Source organism: Tamandua tetradactyla, chromosome 6 (genome assembly GCF_023851605.1).
Source record: "Tamandua tetradactyla isolate mTamTet1 chromosome 6, mTamTet1.pri, whole genome shotgun sequence".
Taxonomy (NCBI): domain Eukaryota; kingdom Metazoa; phylum Chordata; class Mammalia; order Pilosa; family Myrmecophagidae; genus Tamandua; species Tamandua tetradactyla.
This window is the reverse complement of record NC_135332.1, coordinates 73,412,597-73,439,977: the sequence shown is the minus strand read 5'-3', so window position 1 is coordinate 73,439,977 and position 27,381 is coordinate 73,412,597. Positions and strand designations below refer to the sequence as shown.

General features: G+C 60.6%; 1 protein-coding gene and 1 pseudogene across 1 annotated transcript in view; both read left to right on the top strand.

Moving 5' to 3' along the window:
• Positions 1 to 27,381, top strand: part of AATK (apoptosis associated tyrosine kinase) — a 40,160-nt gene that overhangs the window by 7,505 nt on the left and 5,274 nt on the right. Inside the window, exons 2-9 of the mRNA XM_077166192.1 lie at positions 18,341 to 18,474; positions 21,094 to 21,241; positions 23,205 to 23,284; positions 23,770 to 23,888; positions 24,083 to 24,170; positions 24,746 to 24,879; positions 26,121 to 26,205; positions 26,390 to 26,511. Coding sequence (XP_077022307.1) covers positions 18,341 to 18,474; positions 21,094 to 21,241; positions 23,205 to 23,284; positions 23,770 to 23,888; positions 24,083 to 24,170; positions 24,746 to 24,879; positions 26,121 to 26,205; positions 26,390 to 26,511 — 910 coding nt within the window. The remainder of the gene's footprint in view (positions 1 to 18,340; positions 18,475 to 21,093; positions 21,242 to 23,204; positions 23,285 to 23,769; positions 23,889 to 24,082; positions 24,171 to 24,745; positions 24,880 to 26,120; positions 26,206 to 26,389; positions 26,512 to 27,381) is intronic.
• Positions 6,204 to 12,476, top strand: LOC143685666 (suppressor of cytokine signaling 5-like; annotated as a pseudogene).

Below are 27,381 nucleotides of genomic sequence, written 5' to 3'. Positions count from 1 at the left end.
GGCTCACCCCTGTCCCGGGCCACCTGCCTGGGGGTGCTCCTGGAGGAGGGAGGTGGGGTGGGTTAGAGCGAGGTGGGGTGCTGGGCGTCTGCTGCAAGGGCGGGGAGCTCGGGAGTCTGTGCTGCACCTGGGGTGCCCCCGCCGGGGGGCCGAGGGCAACGTGGGGGCGTGTGGCCTCTCAGGGACCCCTCTGGCGGTGGGGAAGGAGGCTGGACCCTGAACTTAGGGGCTCCCGGGGGTCCCCTGGGTCTGCTGGCCCCTATGCTGGCCAGAGCTCAGCACTGCCAGTCGGCAGTCCTTCCCCGAGCCGGGCGGGGTGGGGGGCACGTTCAGGCCCCAGCAGTGGGAGGAGGGTGTCCCCACCCGTGGGGGTGGGTGGGCCAGCGTCCGGCTCAGTAACAGGCCCACCCTCCGCTGTGACCCACAGGGTGGGGCCGGGGGTTCAGCAGCCCCCCATGTCCCTTCACCCCTTCCCCAGGCTAGGGTGGGGCAAGAGGGCAGCAGGAGGGGGTGGCCGCCCCTCTGAGGGGCTATGGGGTACCAGGACACCCGCGGTTTGGGTGTCAGCCAAGGGGCTGGGGAGTTTGAGGGTCAGCTCTGGTTGGCAGCCTCAGGGTCAGATCTCAGCCTGTGGGTGGGTGTGGGTGGGCAGGTGTGGGTGTGGGGGGGCTAGTCGGAGGGTAGGCAAGGGCGTGGCAGTCCCAGCGGGCTCTGTCCACTTTCTCCTGGTGCCCCCCCGACTCACCTCAAACCTGCCTCCGCGGGTGCAGCCTCGGGCTGGCGGATGGCCCCGGGGCACAGCAGAGGGGATGTGTGTGCGTGGGGGGGACCTATCATCCGAACCCGGTGCCCAGACCCCTGCGGAATCCCCTACCCTGGCCCCTCGCCTCGTGTCAGCCCAGGGATGGGGCGCCCCGTGAGGCCTGCAGTCCTGCCCCCCGGCCCCAGGGCCTCCGACACCACGCCGGCCCGGAGTACGGGACACGCCACGGAGCCCTGGGCCGGACCCCCCACCCCCACCCCCGTCCCGGCGCCCTCATGGGTGCAGCCGTGTTGGGGGGGCCGGGGGGCCGTGTTGAGGAGCCCCCCCCCCCCACTGGGCGGCCTAAAGCAGCAGGGAGCCCTGCAGGTCTGGGTCCAGCCTCGCGGCGGGCAGACCCCTCTGTCAGTCCTGGCTGCGGGGGGCCTCCCGCTCACCCCACCCACCTCGCGCTTCACTGGCGGGTGACGACGTGGCACCCGCAGGGCTGGGGCCAGTCTCGGGGGTCTGAGTTCAGCGCACACGCTTGACCTTGGGGACGCCGGGGCCCCTCTACGGCTGGGGGTGCCTGCTGGGCTGCGCAAGGGGTGGGGGGGTGGGCCTCCAGTTTCTCCGCTGGTCTGGTGGTGCTGGCAGCAAGGCGGAGAGTCTCGGGGAGCTGGGGAATGTCTGTGGCATCCCTTTGGGGGAGCCTTGCGCCAGCCCCTGCGCCAGTCCTGAGCCACACTGCTGGGGGTGGGGGGCTGGGCTCTTTTCATCTCTCGGGTGGGGTCCCTCTCTGCCCTCCCCTGGCGGGTTTGTAGGAGGAGAGGGGCGAGGAGATGGCTGCTGGCCCCCGGGTCCTGTGTCTCCATGGAAAGGGTACAGGTCCTGCTGAGAATTCTGGCCCCCCAAGAAGAAGCTTCCACTGGCCCCTGGCCGACGCCTACAGAGGACCCTTGCCCCAGGGACCAGATGGTGGGCGGGGGTGGAGGGAAAGGGGGTCTCCTGTATCCTTCGGAGCCCTGCTACCAGCTCCATCAGGGAGGGGGCTTCCCTGAGTTCCCCAAGGACTGGCCCCCACCTCAGCACGTGCCTGCTAGCTGCCTGAGCTCCTTCCCGCATGCAGTCTGGTTTGCATCACCAGGTGTTGGGGAGTGGGGCACAGGGCAGTGGGTGCACCGGCTGCCAGGGACCCCGGAGGCCTGGCTGAGAGCATGCGGCGGGGGTCCCGGGCACTGAGCCCCCTCAGGTGTCCTGCCACACACCCCAGGCCAGGGACCTGGGCCAGGTGCTCTGAGTACGGGGTGGCAGGTGGGGGCCCCGAGTTTATGCACATTTGTGTTTATGGGACTGCAGGTGGCTGGCGTGTGCTTCAGTGAGAGCCTGGGAACAGGGCTGGGGCGGTGATGTGGGGGGCAGCCCGTGGCCATGGCTGCGTCACAGGACGGCAGGGGACCTGAGACCCGGTGCCCAGTGTGTGCTGAGCTCAGGGTGCAAGCTGGGGGCGGAGCACTGGGGGAGGTGGAAGGGACGGGGCTGGGGGGGCTGAGGGAGCCCAGTGCCCCCAGTGGGGTCCTCACATTGGGAGGGGGACGGTCACTCCTGGGCAGCGCTGTGCGTGGCCTGTGGCCTCTGTGTGCCTTGGTTTCCTCACCTGTAAAATGAGACGCCAGTGCCCCCTGCAGGAGCTCACGAGCCGAGGGCTCCCTCCATCTCCCTCCAGCTCCCTCCATGTCAGAGCGAGGGCAGCTGGAGAGTGTGGTTGCCAGCACCGTGGGGGGCAGGGGATCCAGGGAGACCCCCACCCCACCTGGTGGGAGCCAGGGTTGCCAGACAGAATATGGGTCGCCCAGTCAATTTTGAATTTCAAGTAGACAATGCATAGTTCTTTTAGTATAAGTATGTCCCAGGAGATATCTGAGACATACCTACGATCCGATGTCACCTGTTATCTCTCTGGAACTCACAGAGCTTGGCGTCCACACTTTTCGTTGCTAAATCCAACAGCCCCAACGGGGAGGCCTTCTGGGGAGGAGCCAGACAAGATTGTGGGACACCCCCGGCCCCCCGTGAAGATGCCGTCCCAGTCAGGACACTGTTGGGGGTCCCTGAGGCTGGGTGGGGCTGGGGCCTGAGCCGCATTCAGTAGGGGGCCATGGGGCCTGGATGCAGGGGTGCCTCCAGGGTCAACCTTAGGAGGACCCTGGACTTGTGCAGCCCCCCAGCCACCCCCTGAGCTCGCCTTCCCCCCACGCAGGGTGCCCTGGGGAGCGGGCTGGGAGGTGTGCGCTTTGCCTGGAGCGGGCCCTTGGGGAAGGGGGCGGTGCGAGGCCACACAGCTCTGGGGGGCCCCACCCACCCCAAACTGAGAGCGTTCCTCCTGCAAGGGGGCACCCTGCAAGGATGGACAAGTCAGGGGGCTGCGGGGTGGAGAGCGCTGGGTCCGAGGCTGGCACGCTGACTGGCAGGGCAGGTGCAGCCCCGGAAGAGGGAGGGGCCGTGGGGGAGGGACGGCGTTTGGCCTCATCTTCCAAACAGGAAAGAGCGTCCAGTTAAAAGCAGTGAATTTCCAGGGGTGAGTGGGGGCCCTGGCTGACCCCTGCCCAGGCCTAGGGTCCCAACGTGCCCAGACAGAGATGCTGGCCACAGAGGGGGTCCCTGTGGTGTGTCCTGGCCAGGTTGGGGGTGCCCCACAACTGCTGTCTATTGCGGGATGTGGGCCCTGTTGGGGCAGCTTCGCTGCGGGCAGGGCTGGGGAGCGAGGCCAAGCATGCGGGGGTGCCCTGGCGGGCTGGGCAGTGCAGCTCTATGGGCCATTTTGGGGGGATGTGTGGGGGGCAGGGCTGGAGAGAGCCCCCCGCACGTGCATGGCCACGAGGGGTTGAACTGCTCCTTTAAACAAGAGAGGGTTTTACAGAGGTGAAGCACATACCCTGAAATGCCCATCTTCTTTTTTTTTTTTTTTTAATATTTTTAATATAAACAACGAACAGGCATACAAACATTCCTGACAACAAACATTCTTACATGGTGTACAGTCAGTGCTCACAATATCATCACATAGTTGTGTGTTCATCACCGTGATCAGTTTTTTGAACATTCGCATCACTCCAGCAAAATAAAGAAAAAAGGAAAAACTCATACATGCCATACCCCTTACCCTTCCCTCTCATTGATCATTAGTATTTCAATCTACTCAATTTATTTTAACCTCTCTTCTCCCTATTATTTGTTTTTTTTTTTATTAATTAACGGAAAAAAAGAAATTAACCCAACATTTAGAAATCATACCATTCTACATATGCAATCAGTAATTCTTAACATCATCACATAGATGCATGATCATCGTTTCTTAGTACATTTGCATCGGTTTAGAAGAACTAGCAACACAACAGAAAAAGATATAGAATGTTAATATAGAGAAAAAAATAAAAGTAATAATAGTAAAACAAAACAAAACAAAACAAAACAAAAACCTATAGCTCAGATGCAGCTTCATTCAATGTTTTAACATGATTACTTTACAATTAGGTATTATTGTGCTGTCCATTTTTGAGTTTTTGTATCTAGTCCTGTTGCATAGTCTGTATCCCTTCAGCTCCAATTACCCATTATCTTACCCTGTTTCTAACTCCTGCTGGACTCTGTTACCAATGACATATTCCAAATTTATTCTCGAATGTCCGTTCACATCAGTGGGACCATACAGTATTTGTCCTTTAGGTTTTGGCTAGACTCACTCAGCATAATGTTCTCTAGGTCCATCCATGTTATTACATGCTTCATAAGTTTATCCTGTCTTAAAGCTGCATAATATTCCATCGTATGTATATACCACAGTTTGTTTAGCCACTTGTCTGTTGATGGACATTTTGGCTGTTTCCATTTCTTTGCAATTGTAAATAACGCTGCTATAAACATTGGTGTGCAAGTGTCCGTTTGAGTTTTTGCCCTTAATTCCTTTGAGTAGATTCCCAGCAATGGTATTGCTGGGTCGTATGGCAATTCTATATTCAGCTTTTTGAGGAACCGTCAAACTGCCTTCCACAGTGGTTGCACCATTTGACATTCCCACCAACAGTGGATAAGTGTGCCTCTTTCACCGCATCCTCTCCAGCACTTGTCATTTTCTGTTTTGTTGATAATGGCCATTCTGGTGGGTGTGAGATGATATCTCATTGTGGTTTTGAGACCTATTATTTGTTTTTAATCCATGTTTTACTCATCTGTCCATACTGCGGATTAAAGGAGCATCAGACACAAGGTTTTCACAATCACACAGTCACATTGTGAAAGCTGTATCATTATACAATCATCATCAAGAAACATGGCTACTGGAACACAGCTCCACATTTTCACGCAGTTCCCTCCAGCCTCTCTGTTACACCTTAACTAAAAAGATGATATCTGTATAATGCATAAGAATAACCTCCAGGATAACCTCTCAACTCTGTTTGAAATCTCTCAGCCACTTTATTGGTCTCATTTCACTCTTTGCTCTTTTGATCGAGAAGGTTTTTTCAGCCCGTGGTGCTGAGTCCCAGCTCATTCTAGGATTTCTGTCCCACGTTGCCAGGAAGGTCCACACCCCTGGGAGTTATGTCCCACATAGAGAGGGGGAGGGCAGTGAGTTTGCTTGTTGTGTTGGCTGGAGAGAGAGGCCGCATCCGAGCAACAGAAGAGGTTCTCTAGGGGGTGACTCTTAGGCCTAATTTTAAATAGGCTTAGCCTGTCCTTTGCGGGGTTAAGTTTTCTATGAACAAATCCCAAGATCGAGGGCTCGGCACACTAGTTTGGCTGTCCCCACTGCTTGCGAGAATATCAGAAATTCTCCATTTGGGGAAGTTGAATTTTCCCCTTTCTTGTCTTTCCCCCAAGGGGACTTTGCAAATACTTCTTTATTCACTGTTCAAATCTCTCTGGGATGAAATGCCCATCTGAAAAGTGCAGTTTGGTGACTTTGGGGTGTAGCTGTCCCCTCTCCTGTCCCAGGGCATTCTCACCACCTCAAAGAGGCCACCACACCTGCCTCCACCCCCACACCTCTCCGCCAGCCGTGGGTGGCCAGCAGTCTGCTCTTCTCGTGGGTGTTTCCTGTATAGCCGTGGGATCACGTGGGGCCCGTCCGCTTGGACCTGCCTTCTTTCCCTCAGCGCGTGTCCTCACAGCTCATCCGTCCTGTTGCAGGTGCTAGGACCCTGATTTGAGGGCTGGCTGATACCCCATCGCGTGGCTGGACCACGTTCTGTTTTTCCAGCATCATCTGTGGGCCCTTGGGTTACCTCCCCCTCGGCGATTGCGAATAACGCCACGATGCCCAGCAGACATGCATCTGATTGGGTCCTTGTTTTCTGCTCTTTGGGGTATATCCCGGGAGGGAGAGGGCGGGGGGCAGGGGCCATGTGGAGGGTTCAGGGGTGAGGTGGACTGTGTGGTGCCATCGCCCTGGTCTGCATGAGGAATGGCCATAGGGGAGGAGTGGAGGCCGAGACCCCCAGGGGCCAGTCAGAGCTTCTGGTACCGGGTGGAGGGGGGTGGCCAGACTGGACATGGCAGGGACAAGGTGAGTCCAGGAGGAGACAGGTTTCCACGTGGAGTGCGTGGAGCATGGATGTGCATGAGTGTGAGTGTATTTGTGCAAGGGTGTGAACTGTGGATTTGTGAATGTATTTGTGTGTGGAGTGTGGTTGCATGTGTTTGTGTGAGTGTGTGGACGTGTGGACGTGCATGAGTGTATGTGCGTGGGTGTGTAGAGTGTGCACATGTTAGTGTATTTGTGTGAGCATGTGGAATATGATTGTGCATGTGTTTGCATGTGTATGTATTTGTGTTAGTGTATGTGCATGAGTGTATTTGAGTGTGTGTGAGTGTGGACATGTGTGTGTGTATCTGTGCAAGTGTGTGGTTTGGATTGCATGAGTGTGGGCCTGTGCAGAGTGTGGATGTGCGTGTGTGAATATGTGAAGTGTGGTTGTGTGTATATATGGGTGCAAGTGTGGAGTGTGGATATGTGAGTGTGAATGTGAGTGTGGGGAGTGTGGATATGTGTGTGTGGAGTGTGGGCGTACATGAGTGTGAATGTGTGGATGTGAATGGGACTAGAACCCACCCTGAGCCCTTGACTTCCGGTGGGACCGTCTCCTGGAGGCCTTGGGGGGGTTAGAAGGGGCGGGCTGTCTTTGCGTCTGGGGAACACTGAGCCACACCCGCAAATTTCCTGATCCTAATCGGGGCGCCTCCCGCTGGGAAGAGCAGAACTGCAGCAACCAAGATGAGTCCAACCGAGCGCTTTTGCTTCTCCACCGAGGTCAGGGGTAATTTCCTCCCGCTGCTGCTTTTTGGGCTGCGAGGCTGGGATTGGGCTGAGTCGTGCCCTGGGTCACGCGCGTGTTCAGAGCACACAACGTGAGTCCCGAGTCTCCACACCGCCCGGGGCCCACAGTGGAGACAGTGTGTCCTGCACCTCCGCGTATCCGTGCGTGCCCTGCCCCCTTGAATTAGCACCCGGCGAGGGGCTCCCCATTTAGTCAGGCTCCCTCCTGACCACTCTTTGTGGGTGCCCCTGCAGGGCGCCCTGCTTTTCTGGGTGGGACCCTCGGCTGCTTTCCTCACCCGGAGCTCGAGCTCGGCATTCCCGCCTGCGCCATCCAGTTGCGTCTTCAGTTAGCCCCTCCTTCGCTTGCACCCACTTTTGCGGTTTCCACGGGGGAGGATTCAGGGCCTCCCAGCTCCCTGCCAGAAGTGGGTCCTGCCCCGCTTTGCATTTCTTAATTACAACCAGAAGCGGCATTTTCTTAAGGCCACACAACTTGCATTTCCTTATCCATGAGCCCACTTCACTATAGTTTGCGGGTTTATGTCTGGGGGGCGTCTTAAGGTCTTTTTTCCTGCCTTTTTTTGTCTTATTGAGGTGAAATGGACAGGACACAAAGTTGACCGCTTTAGAGTGGACAGTTCTAAGGCATTTACACATTCCCAGTGTCGTGCAAGGCCACCTCTCTCCAGTTCCCCACAAAGGGGACCCTGCACCCCCGAAGCAGTTGCCCCCTCCCCTCCGCCTCCCTTCCCCTCCCCCAGCCCCTGGTAACCTCTAGTCCACCTCCTGGCTCGGCAGTTACCTGTTCTGGAAGTTTCCTGTAAATGGACGCTTACTGCACATGGCCTCTCGTGTCTGGCTCCTTCCCTTCAGCGTCAGGTCTCCAGGGTTCCCCGAAACCTCCTTAGGCGCCCAGTGCCTCCAGGAGCAGGTGTGAACAGGTGCCCGAGATCCTGCCCGGGGCTCCTGGCGCATCTTGAAAGAAGTTCACTCTTGTCCCGGCCATGTGTCCCCTTAGTGACCAGGGCAGTCCTCGGGTGCGTTTTCTGTAAATGTTCTTTCCTGGTCTGTTGTGCGTCTTTTAATTTGGGGCTTTTATTGAACACACATCTTTCCATAGCCGAATTCATCGAGCCTTTCATTTCTAATTCCTTCCACCCCTTTCCGCTTGACAGCCCTTTCCACTAAGAAACCCGCGATTTACCTGCCTTCTCCTAAGATGCTACAATCTGACCTAGAAACGTTTACTCGAACCAACCTGAAATCATCCTGGTGGGTTGAGAGTCAGAAAGCGGCCTTCCCCCAAATTGGGGGGGCCTCCTTGGGTGGGGGCTAAATCGGCAAACCTGGCGGCCCTTTTCTGGGGTGTTCCTGAGGCCGCCCACCTGTGGGCCCATTTATGAGCCATTCCATGAGGATTTAACTGTTCACCTTTCCCCCGTGTCCCCCAGTGCTCCATCTCCTTTCACGTATTGCAAGCTTTGTTGGCAGATGGCCTGGGAGGGGGGCTGGGGGGGGGGAGTTGGGGTGACCCAGAACGTATGACATCCCTCCCCGTGGACCCCCTGACAACGGGTAAGAGTCACAGTCACCTTCTCTCCACCAGGCCCAATGCCTGGTTCTCCTCCCAGCTGTGCCCCCCCAGCCCTGGCTCCCCTTCCCCACAGGCCCCTTGAGCCCCCCCCCACCCCGCCAAATGCAGACTCCGGCTGGCCCCACCGAGCCCGTCCCTGGGGGGGGGTCCCCTGTCCCAGAGGGAAGCAGGCAGCCCGAGGGGCCCCCATCCCTACCCAGGCCCTTCCACTCCCAGAGCTGTCGCCCCCAGAGCCCCCTCCAACAGGAGTCCCTGTTGAAAGGCCCTGGTTTCCCCCTGCCCAGGGGTGTGGGAGCTTCCGTCTACTCTGAGACCCCCAGAGGACACCCAGGTCCTGCCCTGCAGGGTTCCCCTCACCCACCCACCCTCCCACTCCACAGCCCTTGGGGCCACGCTGCTCTGGTGGAAGCTTCTGGAGAGGGGAGCCTCTGGTTTGTACAGAGGTGTCCCGCGGGCCTCTCCCACCGGGCATGGACACGAGGGGCGGGGGAGTGTTCCCAGGGGTCCGTGGAGGGGGCCCGAGGAAGCTGAGCTACGGGGGTCTCAACCCTGGGGTCTGGAGAGAGAGTCCTCCAGGCACCCCCCCTTCTTCCCTGGAGCCACCACCCTGGCTTTCATCCCCGAGGAGGATCCGGGGGTCCAGAAGGATTTCGTTGAACTTACCCCCAAACAGATTAGGAAGAAGAGATAGAGGAAGGAACACAAAAGGGAGGCAATGAGGGGAAGTGGCTGTTGTGGGTTGGGGGCCCAGGAGTGAGGGCAGGGGGCGCCCCTAAGCCGAGCGGCCTCCCCACCTTCCCCATCGGGGCAGGGCTGCCCTGTATCCCGGGGTGAGGTTTGGGGCCACCCGGGGCCTCCGCCCAAGGGGACAGCGACCCGCCTTGCAGGGTGGGGGTCGGTGGCCACTGGGACAGGTGGGCCTCGGCGCACAATCGACGCTTGACCGGCCTGAGTGCCCGTCACTAGACGTGGAAGCCAGAGCTTTATCTAAAAGTCCCGAAGGACCCAGAAATGCGCCCACCTGCCCGACAGGCCATGGCCCGCATCCGGTGCCCGCTGGAAGGGGAGGGATGGCGGGAGGACTGTCCACACCACCTTGCCGTCCCGTGGCCCTGGGGCTTCTCGGTGGACGGGATTATTAGTGAACCCTGCCAGGAAGCGAGGTGCATCCGGGGCGCCCTGCAGTGCTGCGGGCCGGGCTGGGCCAGGGCACGGCTGGGAAATTCAGGCTGCAGCCTCCCCCTCACTCCCAGAGCCGGGGTCCACTGAGACCTACTCCTCCATCTCGGGCGCTCTGCTGCTGCAGGGACGGGGAGGCCTGTGTCGGGGTGAGCCCTGCGGTGATTTGAGGTTCGTGGATCCCCACAGCATAAGTGCTCCGGCCAGGAAGCCAGCGCAGGGAAAGAATGGGGCAGAGCCGACCCAGCACCCCGTGCCCCTCAGCTTTTCTCCTTAACCCAACGGTTGTTATTTTAGCCTGTGGGAAGATTTTTTTTTAATGTTTCTTTTTAATTGTGAAATATAACATATATACAAAAAAGCCATAAATTCCAAAAACCATGACAAGTAGTTATAGAACAGATTTTAAAGTTTGGTCCACAGTTTGTCATTTTTACTTCTAGCTGCTCTAAGGTACTGGAGACCAAAAGAAATATCAGTATAATGATTCAGCACTCATACTCATTTGTTAAACCTGACCTTCTCTGTAAACCTCCACCATCCCCTTTGATCTTTCTCCCACTCTTGAAGGGTATTTGGGCTATGCCCATTCTAACTTTTTTGTATTGGAAGGGGCTGCTGAAAAATTGGGATGGGGGATGGAACTAGTTGATGTTCTGGAGAGACTGGCCTCCCTGCATTTCAGGGCTTATCTGGACCAGGGACCCATCTGGAGGTTGTAGGTTTCCGGAAAGTTACTCTAGTGCCTGGAACCCTTGTGGAATCTTATATATTGCCCTAGGTGCTCTTTAGGACTGGCTGGAATGGTCCTGGTTGCGTGCTGGCAGGTTACGACAGGTAGCAAGGTCTACCTGAAGCTTGCGTAAGAGCAACCTCCAGAGTAGCCTCTCGACTGTATTTGAGCTCTCTCTGCCACTGGTATCTTATTTGTTACATTTCTTTTCCCCCTTTTGGTCAGGATGGCATTGTTGATCCCATGATGCTGTGGGCAGGGTTTTAAAGGAATTTGCTTACAGTTACAAAAGCCGCTTGTGCAATCAACAGCAGTGTGGGTGGGGGGGAGGCGGGCAGGATGGGGGTGCCTGGAGGGTGCCTCGGGGACGGGCCATCGGGGCCCACCCTGCCTGGCCGTAGGTGCCCCCGGGTGAGGCAGCTCCGCGCCGCGACTGATGTTATATTGAGGGGTTAGCGGGGAAAACGTGGACGTGAGCCACGTTTGGTGTCTGTCTGTCACAGAGGAGAACGTGTCTTTAGGAGACTTACCTTCTCAGCAGCAAAGCAGCCCCTGAAGAGAAAATGTTGCCTTAGAACTGCGCTTAAGCCCTTCAAAGGACTCTTCAAGGAGAGACCCGGAAACTGTGCCATGGAAATCCCTCAGATGGTAGAAGTAAGCGTTGACAAGGCTGGGGGTTCCGGTGTCTCCCCGGGAACAAGACTTGCACAAAGAGATTCCTACACTTGGCACGCTCCACGGGGTGTGAAGAAAAAGCATCCCTGTTCTAGAGACACAGAGGTCGTCAGACACTCAGGAAGAGTTTGGCAGAACCCGGAGTGGGCTTGAAGGAGAGAATGGCGAAAGGCTGCACTCTGGACACGAGGTGGACGGCGTGTCCCCAGGACCCCAGGCAGCTGCTCTCTGAGACACGGGTGGAGACCCATGAGAACTTACAACAAGCAGTCAGAACCCTTCTTTCCTAATAAACGAGAAATACATCTTGGTGAATTAATGCTTGAGAAATGCCCTTTTCCTGCTGGCTCAGATTTAGCCCCCAAATGGCCTTTGATTAACCAGCGAACAGCGCCTGCGCACCCACAGGCAACGCTGTTTGATACGCTTGGACCGCCTGTGGTTTCTAGGGGCGGTGAAGAGGATGGAGAAGAAGGCTTGCTGTTGGCGCAGGAATTGACCCCTTCCAATGCACAGATGCACACATTTGAAGCGGCCGAGCAGGCTAATCCGTTCCGTGAACTTGGAACACAGCTTCCAGAATGGCTGAGATGAGTGGAGAGAATCCTGCCATTCCACACGGCCGTTGTGACCCCTAGAGGCCCCCGCCGCCCTGTGTTGGCAGGCATGTGGGCAGAAGCCACACCAGAGGTCTGGAGACAGGCCCACGCTAGCAGACAGGCCCTTGGAGAGCCCACCCATGGGTGGCAGACACCGCCTCGGGCCCGATTTGCTTCGGACCCCAGGTCCTCCCTGTCCCCGGGGAGAGGCGCGGGCCGTTTCTCAGCAGAAGCCCTTCTGGAAGGGAAGCCTGAAGGCACGTCTCAGGGCTTCTGTGCAAGGGGACTCCCTCTTCTGTGTGAGCCTCTGTCACTACCAAGGGCCCCTCGTGCCCACGTTACCAGTGGAATCACGACTTTCGTTTCGGTGCCCCCGACCCGTGGGTATTTCACCCCTCCACTGGGACAGGACTTTTGCAACATTACAAAGATCCCAGTTCTTGCATGTTTTGTGAACCATTGTTTCCTAGATCACTAAATAGAACCTTTCCTTTTAGCCCACAATTTAGCTGCCATGCAGTAATCTGCAGCTGCACGACACGTGGTGGAATTGATGGGCTCCCTTTACCATCTGCGTTACAGGATTTTTTTTTTTTTGTAATTTTTTTTATTAATTAAAAATTTTTTTAAAATACCAAAACACACCAAACAAATGCAGACATTCGCTACTTTTGATCATTCTGTTCTACATATATAATCAGTAATTCACAATATCATCACATAGTTGCATATTCATCATCATGATCATTTCTTGGAACATTTGTATCAATTCAGAAAAAGAAATAAAAAGAAAACAGAAAAAAATTAATACGTACCATACCCCTTACCCCTCCCCCTCAGAGATCACCAGCATTTCACTCTAAATTTATTTTAACATTTGTTCCCTCTATTATTCATCTTTATTCCATATGTTTTACTCGTCTGTTGATAAGGTAGATAAAAGGAGCATCAGACATAAGGTTTTCACAATCACACAGTCACATTGTGACAGCTATATCATCATACAATCATCTTTAGGAAACATGGCTACTGGAACACAGCTCTACATTTTCAGGCAGTTCCCTCCAGCCTCTCCACTGCATCTTGAACAACAAGGTGATACCTACTTAACGCAAAAGTATAACCTCCAGGATAACCTCTTGACTCTGTTTGGAATCTCTCAGCCATTGACACTTTATTTTGTCTCATTTCTCTCTTCCCCCTTTTGGTCGAGAAGGTTCTCTCAATCCCCAGATGCTGAGTCTCAGCTCAGTCTAGGATTTCTGGGTTATGACCCAGTCTTTATGAGCCTATGCTTCCTGTCACTAACTGAGAAATTGTTTTTTAGGCCCAGAATTTTGTGGTTTGGGAAGATTTCAATAGTTTTGGGGCTTTAGGGAAATTTCTGTCCCAGCGCATTTGCAGCTCTGCATTAGTTCCTTTGAAGCTAGATAAGAAACAAGGGTCTGTTAACTCTTTCAGAGCCAAGGGGGGAACCAGGGACTTGGAGTTGTCCTAGTTTATCCTCCTTCACTAGTGTTTGCTTCTTATTGTTGGACTGAATTTACAGTTCTACCCTAGACATTTTGCACTAAAGTAGTGGACTCCAATGTTGTATATATTTTTTTATTAATTAAAAATTTTTTTTTAAAAAGTATAACAAACACAAACATCCTTAACTTTTGATCATTCCGTTCTACATATATAATCAGTAACTCACAATATCATCACGTCATTGCGTATTCATCATCATGATCATTTCTTAGAACATTTGCATCAGTTGAGAAAAAGAAATACAAAGACAACAGAAAAAAATTCATTCATACCATACCCCTGAGCCCTCCTTTCATTGATCACTAGCATTTCAATCTAAATTCCAATATTGTGTCTTTTTGCTAATGTTCTCTGTATCACTGGTGAGTGTGCTTTAGTTTCCTGACCTGCTGCTACAGATGGTATTTTATATCTCTTATAGCTTTTACCAACGCTAGAGGAAAGAAAAACTATTTTTGCAGGCAGCCCTAACCCTTGGCTGCTAATGATTGTTTCTGTTGTGCCTTGGTATGGCTGCTTGTCTGTGCTGATAAAGTATGTTTTGTGTTCTTGGAAAAACAAACAAACAAAAACAGTAGTGCTCCTTGAACGCTGGAGGCACTGTTTCCCAAATTGTTTTGCCCCCTCTTTTTTTAAATTGAAAGATAAAACTCACAACATATTCTGGCAATTTGAAGCTATGATGCACCCCAGAGAAGCCATGCTTTAATGCTGATTCACCTTTGGGGGAGCAGCCGTTTCTTTTCATCCCCATTCAATACGGTAGGTTGGAAACTTTTTATTAGATTATCTCCATGGAGATGTGACACACCCGATTGTGGGTGTGACCTTTGATTAGATGGAGATGTGACTCCACCCATTCCAGAGGGATCTGGACTAGTTTACATTTTGAAGACACCTCAGAGCTGATACGGACGCTTGGGGAACAGTTGCTTCGGAGCTGGCAGAGACACGGATGTTTGGCGATGTTTGGAGCCCAGCACACGTCACCCTGTGTCTTCCTATATGAGGTGCTAAGCCAGCCAGAACCCAGAGTTGTGTCCCGGGGGAGCTGAGTGAAGGCCCACAGATGCCAAATGAGCAATTCCTTCAAGAAACAGGCTGAAAGCAATGGTGACCAAGAGCAAGGGACCAGCAGATGCCAGCCATGTGACCTCCCAGCTGGCAGAGGTGTTCCAGATGGCATCAGCCTCTCTGGAGTGAAGGTAACCTCTTGTTGGTGCCTTAGTTTGGACATTTTTTCAGCACTAGAACTTTAAACCTGCAACTTATTAAATTCCCCTTTTAAAAGCCAGTCCATTTCTGGTATATTGTTTTCCAGCAGCTAGCAAACTGATATACATACAATAAGCATTTTGAAGGGTGCAGTTCCGTGGCATTTGGATATTCCCTGATGTTGTGCAGCCACAATCTCTCTGTAGTTTCAAAACATTTTCATCATCCATAAAATGTATTATCGTTCCGAACAGGTGTATTTATTTCCACAAATACGTCTGACTTGCACAGCTCGTGTTTTCCCACGAGGGAGCAGGATTCCACAGTCACTGCCTGCATGAATTCATCTGGTTAAGGCAGGCGCCTTGGTGATGATAAGAAGAAAATAAATAATTCCTCGTACACATGGGGCCTAACCCTGGGGTGCCTCGGGTGACGTGTCCTGGAGATAATCAGGCAGAAGCTTGACGTGGCACAGCCCAGTGGTGGAGGGGGCTGCCGGGGATCTGAATCTCCAGGGACCCCTGCACTGGTGCCCCCAGACCCCAGCTGGGCTGCGGTGGGCAAGGTGCTGGAGCTGGGGGCTTGGGAGGGTCTTCTGTGCAGAGTGGGGTTCAGCCAAGGGCTCTGGCCACCCTCAGGTCCCTTCTGAAGGTGTCTGGGCCTCTGCTCTGCCCTGGCTGCCTTCCGGAATCCTCTTGGCCTCCTTTCTCTGAACCTCGCTTCCCTCAAGTGTAAGGCAGGGCCAGAGATTGTGCCATGCCCGGTGAGGCCACGAGACAAGGCGGCCATGGCCCTCTGTCAGGGGGATGCTGTGGGAGGTGCGTTTCTGGCCCAGCAGCCCCCCAGCAGTGCCTACCTGGTCACAGCCGTCGGCAGCTCCATGGAGGCCTGTTGCCCAGCCTAAGGGGGCCGCCACCCATCCCATCCTCCCCTCTTGCCTGGCCTTGCCTCTGCGCCTGCAGCGTCTGCTTGACCGGCCTTGTGGGGAAGTTGAGGCCTGGGGTGGGGTGGGGTCAGGGCTGGATTCAAAGACCCAGGTTGGGGGCTCTGTCACCCCGCAGGCACCTCCCTGGCCCCCTGGTCCTCGGCCTCTCCCCACTTCTTCACCCCAGACCTTGTCTCTGAAGAGGGGCTGGTGGGTGGGCTGCGGCTGAGGGCGCAGACAGGGCCACGCTCAGGGTGACCCAGCTGGGCCCCCCTGGACAGGCACCCTTGCAAACAAGACGCTCCCTGCCACCCCCGCTGTGAGCCTGTGACCCCCGCCCCAGGCACAGCTGCGCCGGCCTCACCCTGCCCCAGGCATAGCTGCGCGCCAGCCTCAGCCTTTCACCCGCCTCTGCGCGGCCCCCAGGACGGTTGTGTTCCCCCAGGCCATTGTCTGGGCTGGCCTCACTCACTCAGCCTGGGCACCGGCTCAGGGGACCCTGAAGCTTGAGCTATGGCCCAGCTGCACCCCTGGCTTGGCTCCGGCCCTGGGGAGACCCTGGAAGGAGCTGTCATAAGCCGCTGCAAACCCAGCAGGGGTCCCAATCACCAGGGCTCCAGGGTGAAGCTGTGGGCCTGGGCGCCTTGTCTCTGGCCCCCGCCCCCTCCTATAAGGACCACACGGATAACCCAGATGCTCTCCCATTGAAAGGTCCTTTACCCAACCCCCCTGCAGAGCCCCTTTTGCCATGGAAGGTCACCCATTTGCGGATCCTGAGGGTCGGGACGGGCACGGCTTTGGGGGGCTGCTGCTCTGCCCCACAGGCACCCCCGCCCCAGCCAGTCTGCAGCGTTCTGGGAATCATGGTGAATGCCTATGGCGCGCCCACTGAGAGAGGGGGGCTCCTGGAGTCTGACAGGTGGGCCCCCATGGCACCTGGGTCTGGGGTGAGCACGCAGGTGGGGTGGGTGGGGGGCCGGGAGCTGCATGGCGGAAGGTGGCAGCGAGAAGCCACAGTCTCGGCGGACGTGTTGCTGGCGGCCCCTACAAGTCACCAAACAAGCCATTGCAGGGACAAAGCTGTGGCCTTCCCAGGTGGGAGGGCATGACCTGGGCAGCGCCCCTGCGGAGGTGTGGGGCAGGGGCGGGGGTGTATGGGGCTGGGGGTCTAGGCCGAGCTCCGGGGGGCCGAGCAGGGCCAGGGTTTTGTGGTGAGAAGGTTTGAGGGTTGCAGAGGCCAGCGTCATTCGATGCTGCGTTGAGGGCTGGGCACCACGGGGTGCGCTGAAGTGGGCTTTCTAGAAGTTTCTGGGACAAACGATGAAGACATTTGCAACTTTTCTCTACCTGGGCACGAGTTCTTGGACAGGGGATTGTTCTGGCGTGCTGGTGACCTTGAGTGGGCAGCTGAGTCCCTGCCCGTGCCCAGCAGGCGGGGGGTGTGTGTGTGATGGTTTCCGGTCTCCGGGATCCCTATTCCCACGTCCCTTCAGCGACAGAGCCAGGAAGTACGTGTATGTGGACGTGTGAACACACGCTCACACAAATGCATACTCGTGCACATGCGCATTTGCACACACACCCACCGATGTCTGAATCTACCTGAGTGCAGGTTTGGATGGCAGCCCTGTGCCTCAGGGCCCTTCCCTCACTGTCCCCTTCCCGGGTCTGCAGCTCCCTTCTCGGCTCCTCTCATCCCCAGTGGATTTCCTTCTCGGCTCTGTGGACCCAGCCTCCCCCTGCTCCCTCCAGCCCCAGCCTAGGTCCTCGGCGGGGAGGCTGGGTCCACAGAGCCGAGAAGGAAATCCTGACCTCCCCCTGGTCCTCCCCCACCTGCTCCCCCGGGGCTGTGTTCCAAGGGGTGTCTGGGCAGCCGGGGGGGGGGGGCCCTCCCTGCCGTCCCCAGAATAAGACTTGAGGGGGCGGAGGGTGTCCTGTGGGCCCTCAGCATGCACCAGCCAGGGGGCATCTGGGTGTGATTTCCGGCCCCCACGGGCGAGCGTCCCCAAGTTGGCAGGGACTTAGGGGGTGTCGTCCAAGTGAAACGGGGTGTCGGCCCCACTCGCCTCTTGGGAAGGGATGGGAGCCGCCCCCCAGGCCTCGGTCCCATTCCCCCCACACCTTGACCCCCACACCCTGTCCCGGGCCATGACCCTGGAGAATGTCCTGTGGTGGCCACCAGCTGAGTGGGTGGGGCCCGGGTCCCTGCTCCTCCCTGACCTCTGGGGCTGGCACGTGGTCAGGGGAGGCACGAAAGGGCCTCTCTGTCCCCAGAGCTAGAGCCAGGTGACAGCGCAGCCCCTGCAGTCACAAGAACTGTGCACCCACTCCCCACCCCCCCACACACCCCCCACGTCCCCATCAGGCTGCCACGGCCAGCTGGCCTCACCTGGGGGTGAGTCGAGGAGGGGAGACCTGAAACCAGGCAGGTGGAGCTTCTGGGAGCTCCGCTTTTTACTTCCAACCCTGAGCTGTCCTGAGCCCAGGGGGTGAACAGAGGCTGCGACCACCCCTGCCCCACCTGGCAGGGCCGTGTCCCCCACCTTGGGATCTTGTGGCCGTGACCATCCCCCACCCGCCCTGGCCGAGTGACCACAATGACAGCTCCCGGGAGCTCCCATGGGGACACTGCTATCCAGGAGTGCCGTAGAGGGGGTCCCCGCGAGACCCAGGCTGGGTGGGCTCAGGCCCTGCTCCCCAGTGGGGCCGCAACTCTGCTGGGGCCTCGGGGCGCGGTGAGTCTGGGGACGCTGGGGGTCCCCAGGGCGGGGGTCCCGAGCCCATGCTCGGGTGGGACGGGCCGCGTAACCGCTGTCCTCCTGGCAGACGGCGCGCCCCTCAGCGAGCTCTCCTGGCCCTCCTCCCTGGCCGTGGTGGCCGTGTCGCTGTCCGGCCTGCTCACCGTCGTTCTCCTCATGCTGGCCTGCCTGTGCTGCAAGAAGGGTGCCATCGGGTTCAAGGTGAGCTGGCGGGGTCAGCGCGGGGCCTCGGGGGGCTCTCTGGCCTTCTGGGGCTCTTGGGGGGCCTCTGCGGGTTCTCAGGGCTTTCTGGGGACTTGGCGCCTCTGGGGCACGCGGGGCCTTATGGGGCCTTCGGGGAGTTCTTAGGGCCTCTGGGGGGTCTTGGGCCTTCTGGGGGTTCAGGGGGCTTTCTAGGGGCTCTCAGGGACTCTGGGGGCTCAGGGGGGGCCCTTCAGGCACCTGGACGGGGTGAGTGGCTTTGTGAGGGGCAAGGGCCTCCTGACCCGTGGTGGGGGGGTCCCAGATGCTGACCTCCTGTGGAGGAGGGACTGCCCCCTGCACGGGGGACCCCAAATCCCCTGCCTTCAAATCCACACGGGAAACAGAAGCTGCCCGGATGTGCCCCCGGGCGCCAGTACCATCTCGCGTGGTCCGCTGGGCCCTTCTGCTCCCCAGGGAAGAGCTTGGCCCCCGAGCAGCCCCGCTGGGTGCCCAGGCAGGGCCTCTGCCTGGGTCGCTCCTCTGAGGCCGGGGGCTCTAGGCACTTAACCCTGGGCTGGACGCTAAAGCTGAGGCCGCTCCCCCTGCGATGGTGGCAAGGGGCCCTGGGGCTTCTCTCAGGGATGCTGTTTGCTCCAGCCCAGAAGCGCCCCCTCCCGCGGGGGCAGCTGCAGCTTGGAGCAGGCAGGCTGAGGCTGAGGCTCAGACAAAGCTCGAACCCCAAAGAGAACCCCCAATCCCACGGCAGCATTCCTGCCAATTTTTTGTACATTTCCCAGTGGCCATTCACGTGCCCCCGGGAGCAGCCCCGCCCAGGGCTGGAGGTCAGATTCCTGTACTCCGAGGGGGGCGACCCCGCCCCCGCCTGGCGAGGTTGGGATGTGAGGAGCCAGTCTGGGGCGGGGCCCAACAGTCCTGCGTGTATTTCGGGGGCACCTCCATCCCGAGCCACCCGCTTTCCTGGGGTCTCCCCCCAGTGCCCATATTTGAGAAGCAGCACAAGACACAGCACCCTCCTCCCCCTACGTCATGTCACAGGGTGGGGGTGCCATGGGAGCACCCACCTGCAGGAAGAGGACGAGGCCACCCTCTGCACAGCGCTCGCCCCCACATGCTGGCTGGTGCACCGCCCTTCTGTGGCCTTGGTCCTGCCCGGTCCCCACCCCCCCTGGGCGCCTGTTTCCCTGACCCGCGGGCTGAGACAGAGCTGGCTGTTCCTGTGCTGCGGGTGGGGGACCCCAGGCAGCCCCACCTCGGGGCCCTGTGGGAAGGCGGCCCCAGATGAGGGCCTCCCGTGGCCCCCTGACCTCCTGAGAGCTGGGTACCTAGGACATTCCAGCCCCAGGCCGCCTGGGTGGGGGGCCGCCTGGACGTGACCCTGCCTGGACCGGGCAGCCATGCTGGTGCTGGCTTACCTGATCTCTCGCGCGGCCGGCAGGAGCTGGGTGGCCTCCGGGCAGCCTGGCCAGGTAATGGACTCGAGCCCGCCGTCGGGGTTGGTGGGGTCTGTCCCCAAAGCCTGGGGAGGGGGTGTGCGACCCCTGGAGTGCAGGGGCTGGGACTGGGGCTGGCCAGGCGACCAGGGCAGCTCTGGCAGCTCTGTGGCCCCACGGTGGGGGGAGTCTTCCCAGGCATGGAGAAGGGGCTCCCTGCAGACCCCACCCCACCTCCTCACCTAGTGCGTCTGTCCTCTCTGGGTTCAGACCCAGAATGGCCTGTGGAGACACCCCCCTCTGTACAGCTGAGAAGATCAAGGCATAGAGAAGGGAGGGTCTGTCCCCAGGCTTCCAGCCCCGCATCTGTCCCCATGAGCGCGGGCCCCAGAGTGGGGGGCGGCTCCAGTGGCTCTTGGCAGAGCCTCTGCCTCCCCAGCTGGGCAGTGGGTGTTGGGGGCATCCCACAGCTCATGTGTACCAGCCGGGCAGGACTCGGTGCTTGAGGGCAGGGACTGGTTTTTATCAGACAGCCGCGTACAGCAGGCCAGTGGTTCTTCAGAGACCTTGGCTTCCCACTCAGGAATGTGGGGGTGGGGTGCAGCAGGCTCCCCGAGACAGGTATGGCAGCCACGTTCCAAAGCAGAAGCCTGGCCAGTGTGCCGGGGGCTGAGGACACAACCCTACCCCCTCCCCGGCCTGCCCCCGAGGCAGGGTCCCATGGCTGGGGCTGGGGGAGACGGTGGGGGTGTCTGAGAGGTCTTGGGGGAGCTTGAGGCCCAGCCCCTGGCATCCGTCCTGAGTCCCAGGCCTGCCTCCAGCCTGAACCACTCAGCCTCAGGTGGGCCTCAGCACCCAGGCAGAGGCGACAGGATAGACTCAGGGGCCTGTGTCCTTGGGGCTGGCATGAGCCATCTTTTCTCTTGGCTTCCGCCTTGGGGAGAAACATCTCCCGCCACCACCGAAACAGCAAAATGCAGGGCCCTCCTGGGACGGCTGGGTCCATGGGGAGCGGCCTTGGAGGTCGTGGGGGGAGGGGAGCCAGCTCTCCAGGCTTGGGTGGGGGGCTGCCTCTCTAGGTCAGGAATCCTCCGGGGGTGGGGGCGGGGGAGCCGGGTCCAGGAGGAGAGGGCCCGCCCGCGGGGCTCCCCGGGAATGGGCTCACGGCGGCGGCCCTGGCCCACAGGAGTTTGAGAATGCCGAGGGGGACGAGCTTGCTGCCGACCTCGGCGCCCAGGGCTCCCCCGCGGCCGCGGCGCCCGGCGGCCCCGACGTGTACGTGCTGCCGCTCACCGAGGTCTCGCTGCCCATGGCCAAGCAGCCGGGGCGCTCAGGTGAGTGGGGTGGGGGCGGCGGGGGCTGCCCGGGACCCCTGTGGCTGCACCCTGGGCCCAGTCAAGCGCTGCCACCTCCCCCTCCCCCTCCTCAGGGGCCCCGGAGTGAGAGGCAGCAAGGGACCCTTGGGGTCTGGGTTGCCAGGCTCTGTGGTCCCAGGACCAGCCGCCCACACGCCGCCCGGGAGGCCTGACCCCAAATTCCCGCACCCCAGGCGCCAGCCTTCAGGGACACGGGCCCTATTGTGCCTGGTGGGCGGGGCCCCCCCAAGCAGGGGCACCAGTGGGAGGGGCACGAACCCGCCTTTCACTCGGGGACCCCAGGGACAGGGGCTGGGACTGGCCTGGTGCCTGGAGGTGCAGGGACCTCCTCCTGCTGTTCCCGGGCTGCAGGACCATCCCCTGCCCCCACCCAGGGGTCCCCCCCATTCCGTGGAGCCAAAGCGCGGGAGGGAAGTGGCCAAGGCAGGCTTTGCAGGAATAGGGTTCTGCCTGGAGCGGGTTAGGGGAGGGGGCCCCTCGGCAGCCTCCATGCATTCTGATCTCAGCCCCCAGCCCCTGGGAACACAGTGGAGGTGTTGCTGTCAGGCCAGGGAGCTGAGCTGGTGGCCCTGGGGGGCTCTGAACCAGGCACATGCAGATGTCACAGGCCCATCACGTGGCTGGGGGACCAGGATACCCCTCACCCCAGTGTCTCTGGGGGCGGCCACTGAAGGCAGCACGCGGGCCGGCACCTCCTGGCACCTGCACCTCTGCCAGCTGAGCCCCAGGCTCCGACAGACCCCCAAGTGGGCCACCTGCTTGCGAGCCCTGTGCTGGACACTGGGGACTGGTGGAGAGCCAGTGGCCACCCAGGGGACTCTGTCTGGCTCAAGCCTGTGGTCTGTGGCATCTCCATGACTTGGCACCTCCCATCTCAAGGTGGCACCAGATGGACAGCCACCTGCCAGGCACAGTTCCCAGGGACTGGGGGGGACAAGGACCTAAAGGAGGGCAGTGTGGCCTGTTTCCTGTGTTTGGGCAGCTCTGGCCTCGCGTCTCTGGGTGCACTCTGCTACAGAGGGAGGGGCAGGGTTTGGGGTGACACTGAGAGGGAGCCCACCAGGCAGGGACGTGGTCCTTCCCTTCCACCTCCTGGCTGCCCCGGGGCCACCGCCAAGCAGCCGCATCTGTGCGGGTGCAGGCAGGCTGGGGCCTGGGAGGAGCCCGGGCTGCGGGCCCAAGGGACACACACCCCAAATTCTGTTTCACATCAAGTGTTACATTCCCTGGGGTCTCTGATGCCCCGCCCCCCCACCCCCAGCTTCCCCGGCTTCCAGGCAGCCGGCGTGGGAGAGAATTCAGGGAATCCCTCCGTGGGTGGGCTCGGCAGCCCCAGCCGGCCTGGCCCCTTCCTCCCGCCCACCTCCCCTGCAGGGCCTCGGGGAGAATGGGCCCAGTGTGCCCAGTACAGGGCTGTGCCAAGCAGCCCCCAACAAAGGGCCTTTGGTCGCCTGGTGCTGAGATGCCAGCCTGCGGCAGGGGCGAGGGGAGGGGGTGAGGGGAGGGGCCGGGGGACAGGCTGTGCCGGGGCCACGTCCCCCTGGCGCCAGCCTCTTGCCAGCCATTCTGCCTGCCTAGTGGGGCCCGGGCAGCAGGTCCTGGCTCTGGGCTCCGGCTTCTCTCGCCCGGCCTGCGTTGTCCCTGGAGCTTTGGGGTCCCTTGCTCAGACCTCCCTAGAAGATGCCTGGACGGATCCTGCATGTCTGGGGCTCTCCCGGGCAGCAGCTGTCCCTGCTCCCAAGGGGTCCTGGTGCCTGATGGCGCCCCCGAAGTGTGGCCTCCGCCTCGGTGGCCTGGCCTGCCCTTGCCAGCACGGGGGCGTGTCTCAGGGTGGCTCCCCAAAACAGGCCAAGCGGGCAGTGCCTAGAGGGGCTGGGCGAGGGGGGATGGAGGAGGTCCTGAGTCCCCCGCGCTGTTACAGTCCAGCTCCTCAGGTCCACAGACCTGGGCAGGCACAGCCTCCTCTACCTCAAGGAGATCGGCCACGGCTGGTTCGGGAAGGTGAGTGGGCCGTCCTGGTCGCAGGGGTGGGGGCAGGAAGGACAGCAGCGCCCCCCACCCTGTCCTCCCTCCAGGCCCTGCTGCCCCTCCCCCACCAGGCTCCCCAGGCAGCAGCCCCTTCTCGCGGATCCTGGGGTCCAAACTGCTGGGAGGCGCCTGCAGGGAGGGCTCGGACTGGGGACGGGTCATCTCAGTCCTGCTGCCCACCCCACCCCCTGACCCCAGCCTGGGGGAACCCTGGGTCCCTCTTTTTCGCTGCAGACCCCGGGAGAGCCGAGAACAGCACGGGATGGGGAGGGGGGCCTGAATACAAAGGAGTCCAAACATGACACGCAGGCGCGCGTAGGGAGGGATCCAGAACCCATTTTGCGAACGGGTAAACTGAGACCCTGAAAGAGAAACAACGCATTGTGGGAGCTTGGCACGGGGCGGGAAGGCGCGGGTTGGTGCCAGGCTGGGAGCGCACGTGATGCCGCTTCCCGCAGGTGTTCCTGGGCGAGGTGCACTCGGGTGCTGGCAGCACCCAGGTGGTGGTGCGGGAGCTGACGGCCAGCGCCAGCGTGCAGGAGCAGGCGCAGTTCCTGGAGGAGGCGCAGCCCTACAGGTGGGGGCGCCGGGGACGCTCCAGGCACGGGGCAGGTGGGGCGCGGGGAGGGGGGGGCGCCGTGGGCCCCAGGGACAAAGGCCGCGCTGTGCGCCCGCCCGGCCCCGCCTCCCCCGCAGGGCCCGGCCCCGCCCCCGCGGCCCCGCCCCCGCCCCGCCCCCCGCGGGGTTTCAGGGGCCGCCGTTGCCCCCCAGGGCTCTGCAACACAGCAACCTGCTCCAGTGCCTGGCCCAGTGCGCGGAGGTGACACCCTACCTGCTGGTGCTGGAGTTCTGCCCGCTGGTGAGTGGGGCCTGTGCCCGCCCACCCTAAAGCCGGCCCGGGGACCTGCCCCTCTCCTCCCAGCCTCACCCGGTCAGGGCCTTTAGGGGCTGGGGGCCAGCCGGCTCTGACTGGCCCCTCTGCCTGTGTGCCTGGCACGGTGAGATGGGGGTGCTAGCACAGACAAGGGGGCCACCCTGGGCAGTGGGAGGCTCATGATGTGTCCCCCACTGCCTCCATGGCTGCACCTGGACCCGCCCTGAAAGGCGTGCTCCCTGTGTACCTCCCCTGCAGACACAGGCGGCCATGGGCCATGGCGGTGGCCTGGGAGGCAGACAGGGCGGGAACCCTCTGCAACCTTGGGGAATGGCGGCTGCCCTGCAGCCGCCGGCTCCGTCCTGGCTGGGCACCACCGTGCCTGTCCCCAGGGCTGGGTCCTCGGGTCCCACTAGCCTCCCTGGAGCCAGGCTCACGAGCCTCTAGGTTCTTCGCCACCACCCTGGGGGCTGTGGGAGTCACTGTGGGGTGGTGTGGAGGAAGGACCTGGGCGGCTCCGCCGCTGGTGGCAGGTGACAGTGGGCGTGCCCCTCCCACAGGGGGACCTCAAGGGTTACCTGCGGAGCTGCCGGGTGGCTGAGGCCGTGGCGCCCGACCCGCTGACCGTGCAGCGCATGGCCTGTGAGGTGGCCTGCGGCGTCCTGCACCTGCACAGCCACAGCTACGTGCACAGGTGAGGGCAGGGAGCTCCTCGGCGCTGCGCCCCCCTTGGCCAGGACCCTGGGGCTCCCTGTGCACCTGTGGAGGGGGTGTGGGGATGGGAGGCCTGACTGCGTTCGCCGTGTGGCCTGGGAAAAGGGGTTTCCTGAAGTATGAGGCTGGGGAGGTGGGGCCGGGCCTGGGCGCGGCCGCGGGGTGCGGTGGAGGTGTGCGTGCTTGGGGGCAGGCCTCAGACCCTGCAGGCTTGCGGAGGGTGCGGCCGGGCAGCCCCGGGGCGAGTGGGGGAACATGCTGGAAGATGCGGTGATGGAGGAGCAGCCGCGGCACCCGGCCGTCCTCCTCGACAACATCCTGGTGCTGAGTGATGACGCAGCGACTCCAGCATCAGTGATTTTGTTGAAGAGGGCAGCTGCCAGCCTCCCGCCCGGCCCCGCCTAGACCCCCAGCCCTGGGGCCGCCCCCAGCTGCACCCCAGGGCCGCCGAGGGGGAGGACAGGCGGGACCCGGCCCCCAGACTCCCCGACCCAGCGTTAACATGGCGGGTGTGTGCAGGCCCTGACTTTGCCCATGTGCCCAGCCCCCCAGATGCCCACGTAGCCAAAAGGCAGGGGTTGTGGGGTGGTGAAGCTAGCAGCCCACAGACAGCTGCAGCACTGGAGGGAGTGGCAGGGGCTACCCGCCCACTGCAGAGGGATACTTGTGTCCCCCCCACACTCTGTTCTGGGGTGCGTGTAGAAGGGCCCAGGTTGGGCCCCAACCTTGGGTGATGGGCAGGGCACAGGCAGGGCCTGTGACACTCCAGGCGGGTACCCCCTTCGATTTCCACTCAGGGCCTTGTGGGTGACGGGTTGGTGGGAGCAGGGTGGGCTGGCGGTGAAATGTTGTAGGCTGCAGGGGACTGTCTCCCCAGCCCAGTGCCTCCCTGAGCACACTGGGGTCCTGGGAGGAGCAGGGAGGATGCAAAGTGGGGTCCAGGGATGGGGTTCCAGTGCAGGTCGCCGGGGGACCTGGGCACAGTCTGCCTTGGTGGACCCCCTTCCCTCTGTGTGGTGAGCTGAGGGCTGGAGCTTTGCCCACCAGGCTCTGGGCAAAGGGGGGGCAGGGGCACAACCCCCCCCCCCAGGCTGCTACCCTGATGCCCTCTGTGAGAGGTGGGCCAGCAGCTGAAGAGGGACCTCAGCCCCCGGACATCCCCGCTGCCCTTGGCCTGCCACCCCCCGCCCCCACTGCTGACCCTGCCCCTCCCGCCCCCAGCGACCTGGCCCTGAGGAACTGTCTGCTCTCTGCCGACCTGACGGTGAAGATCGGTGACTACGGCCTGTCCCACTGCAAGTACAGAGTGAGTGGGGGCCCGGGCCCCCCTGGGTGACCACAGCCCATCCCACTGCAAGTGCAATGTGAGTGGGGGGGGCTGGGACCCCCTGGGTGGCCACAGTCCATCCCATGGCACGCGTGGCGTGAGAAGGGGCTGGGCAGCCCGGCGTGGCAGGGCATGGCCCCCCGTGACCCCCCGTGCCGGGCAGGAGGACTACTTGGTGACCGCCGACCAGCTGTGGGTGCCGCTGCGCTGGATGGCGCCCGAGCTGATGGACGAGGTGCACGGCAACCTGCTCGTGGTGGACCAGACCAAGGCCAGCAACGTGTGGTGAGCGCAGGCCTGGGGGCGTCTCCGGAGCGCAGCCTGTCCCCTCTGGCCTTGGCGGGCTGCTGCGTTGGGGCACGCTGAGCAGGGGGCAGGCTGCAGGCCGGCCCCGGGGTGGTGCGGGCTGCGCGTGGGGGGCGGCCGCGGGTGAGAGCACATACGTTTCCATACCCACCCCCGTGGCACTGTGCCGTCTGCCACTGCCCGGAAGAGGCCCTCGCTGCTGGGGCTGCCCCTCGCAGGGTCAGGGTGCCTCTGCCTCCTAGGACCCAGCAAGCTGACACCCACAAATGTAAGGGCCACCATGTACGTTTTAGGCTCAAAAACTCCCTGTGAACAGTGGGGGCTGAGGGGTGGGTTACCACCTAGGAGCTCTGGGGCCTGGCTCAGCACTTGTTTTGGGGTGAAGGGTCTTGGTAGGGGAAAGGTGTTGGCCCCCTTTGGCCCTGCTGGGGCTGGTGGGGTTGCAGTGGGGCGTGGGGGCTGGCACCTACCACTGCCTGCAGCCCGCAGCCTGCAAGCGCCCCTGGGGTCTGCTCGGTCAGTCCCCACCCTGTGGCCTCCAGCGGGCCTGGAGCTGAGCTGGTCCTGAGGGATCAGAAGGCCACTGGGGCCTCTTCCACCAGGCTGGCTGCTGGACCTGGCCTGGACCAGCCCCTGTTCCCCTAGCCCTCCATCTGGCCACCCCCTTTGCACTGGGTGAACTCAGAGCCAGCCCAGGGAACAGCACCCCCTTCCTGCCCATTCAGGGCCCTCCCCTAAGCTATCTTCCTGTGCCCCCTCCCTGACGCCCCCATGCCCTGTCTGGCTTGTGGCCCCTCCTCCCTGGATCCTTGCCTCTCCAAGGTGACACTTCCTTGCCCACCCTGATCT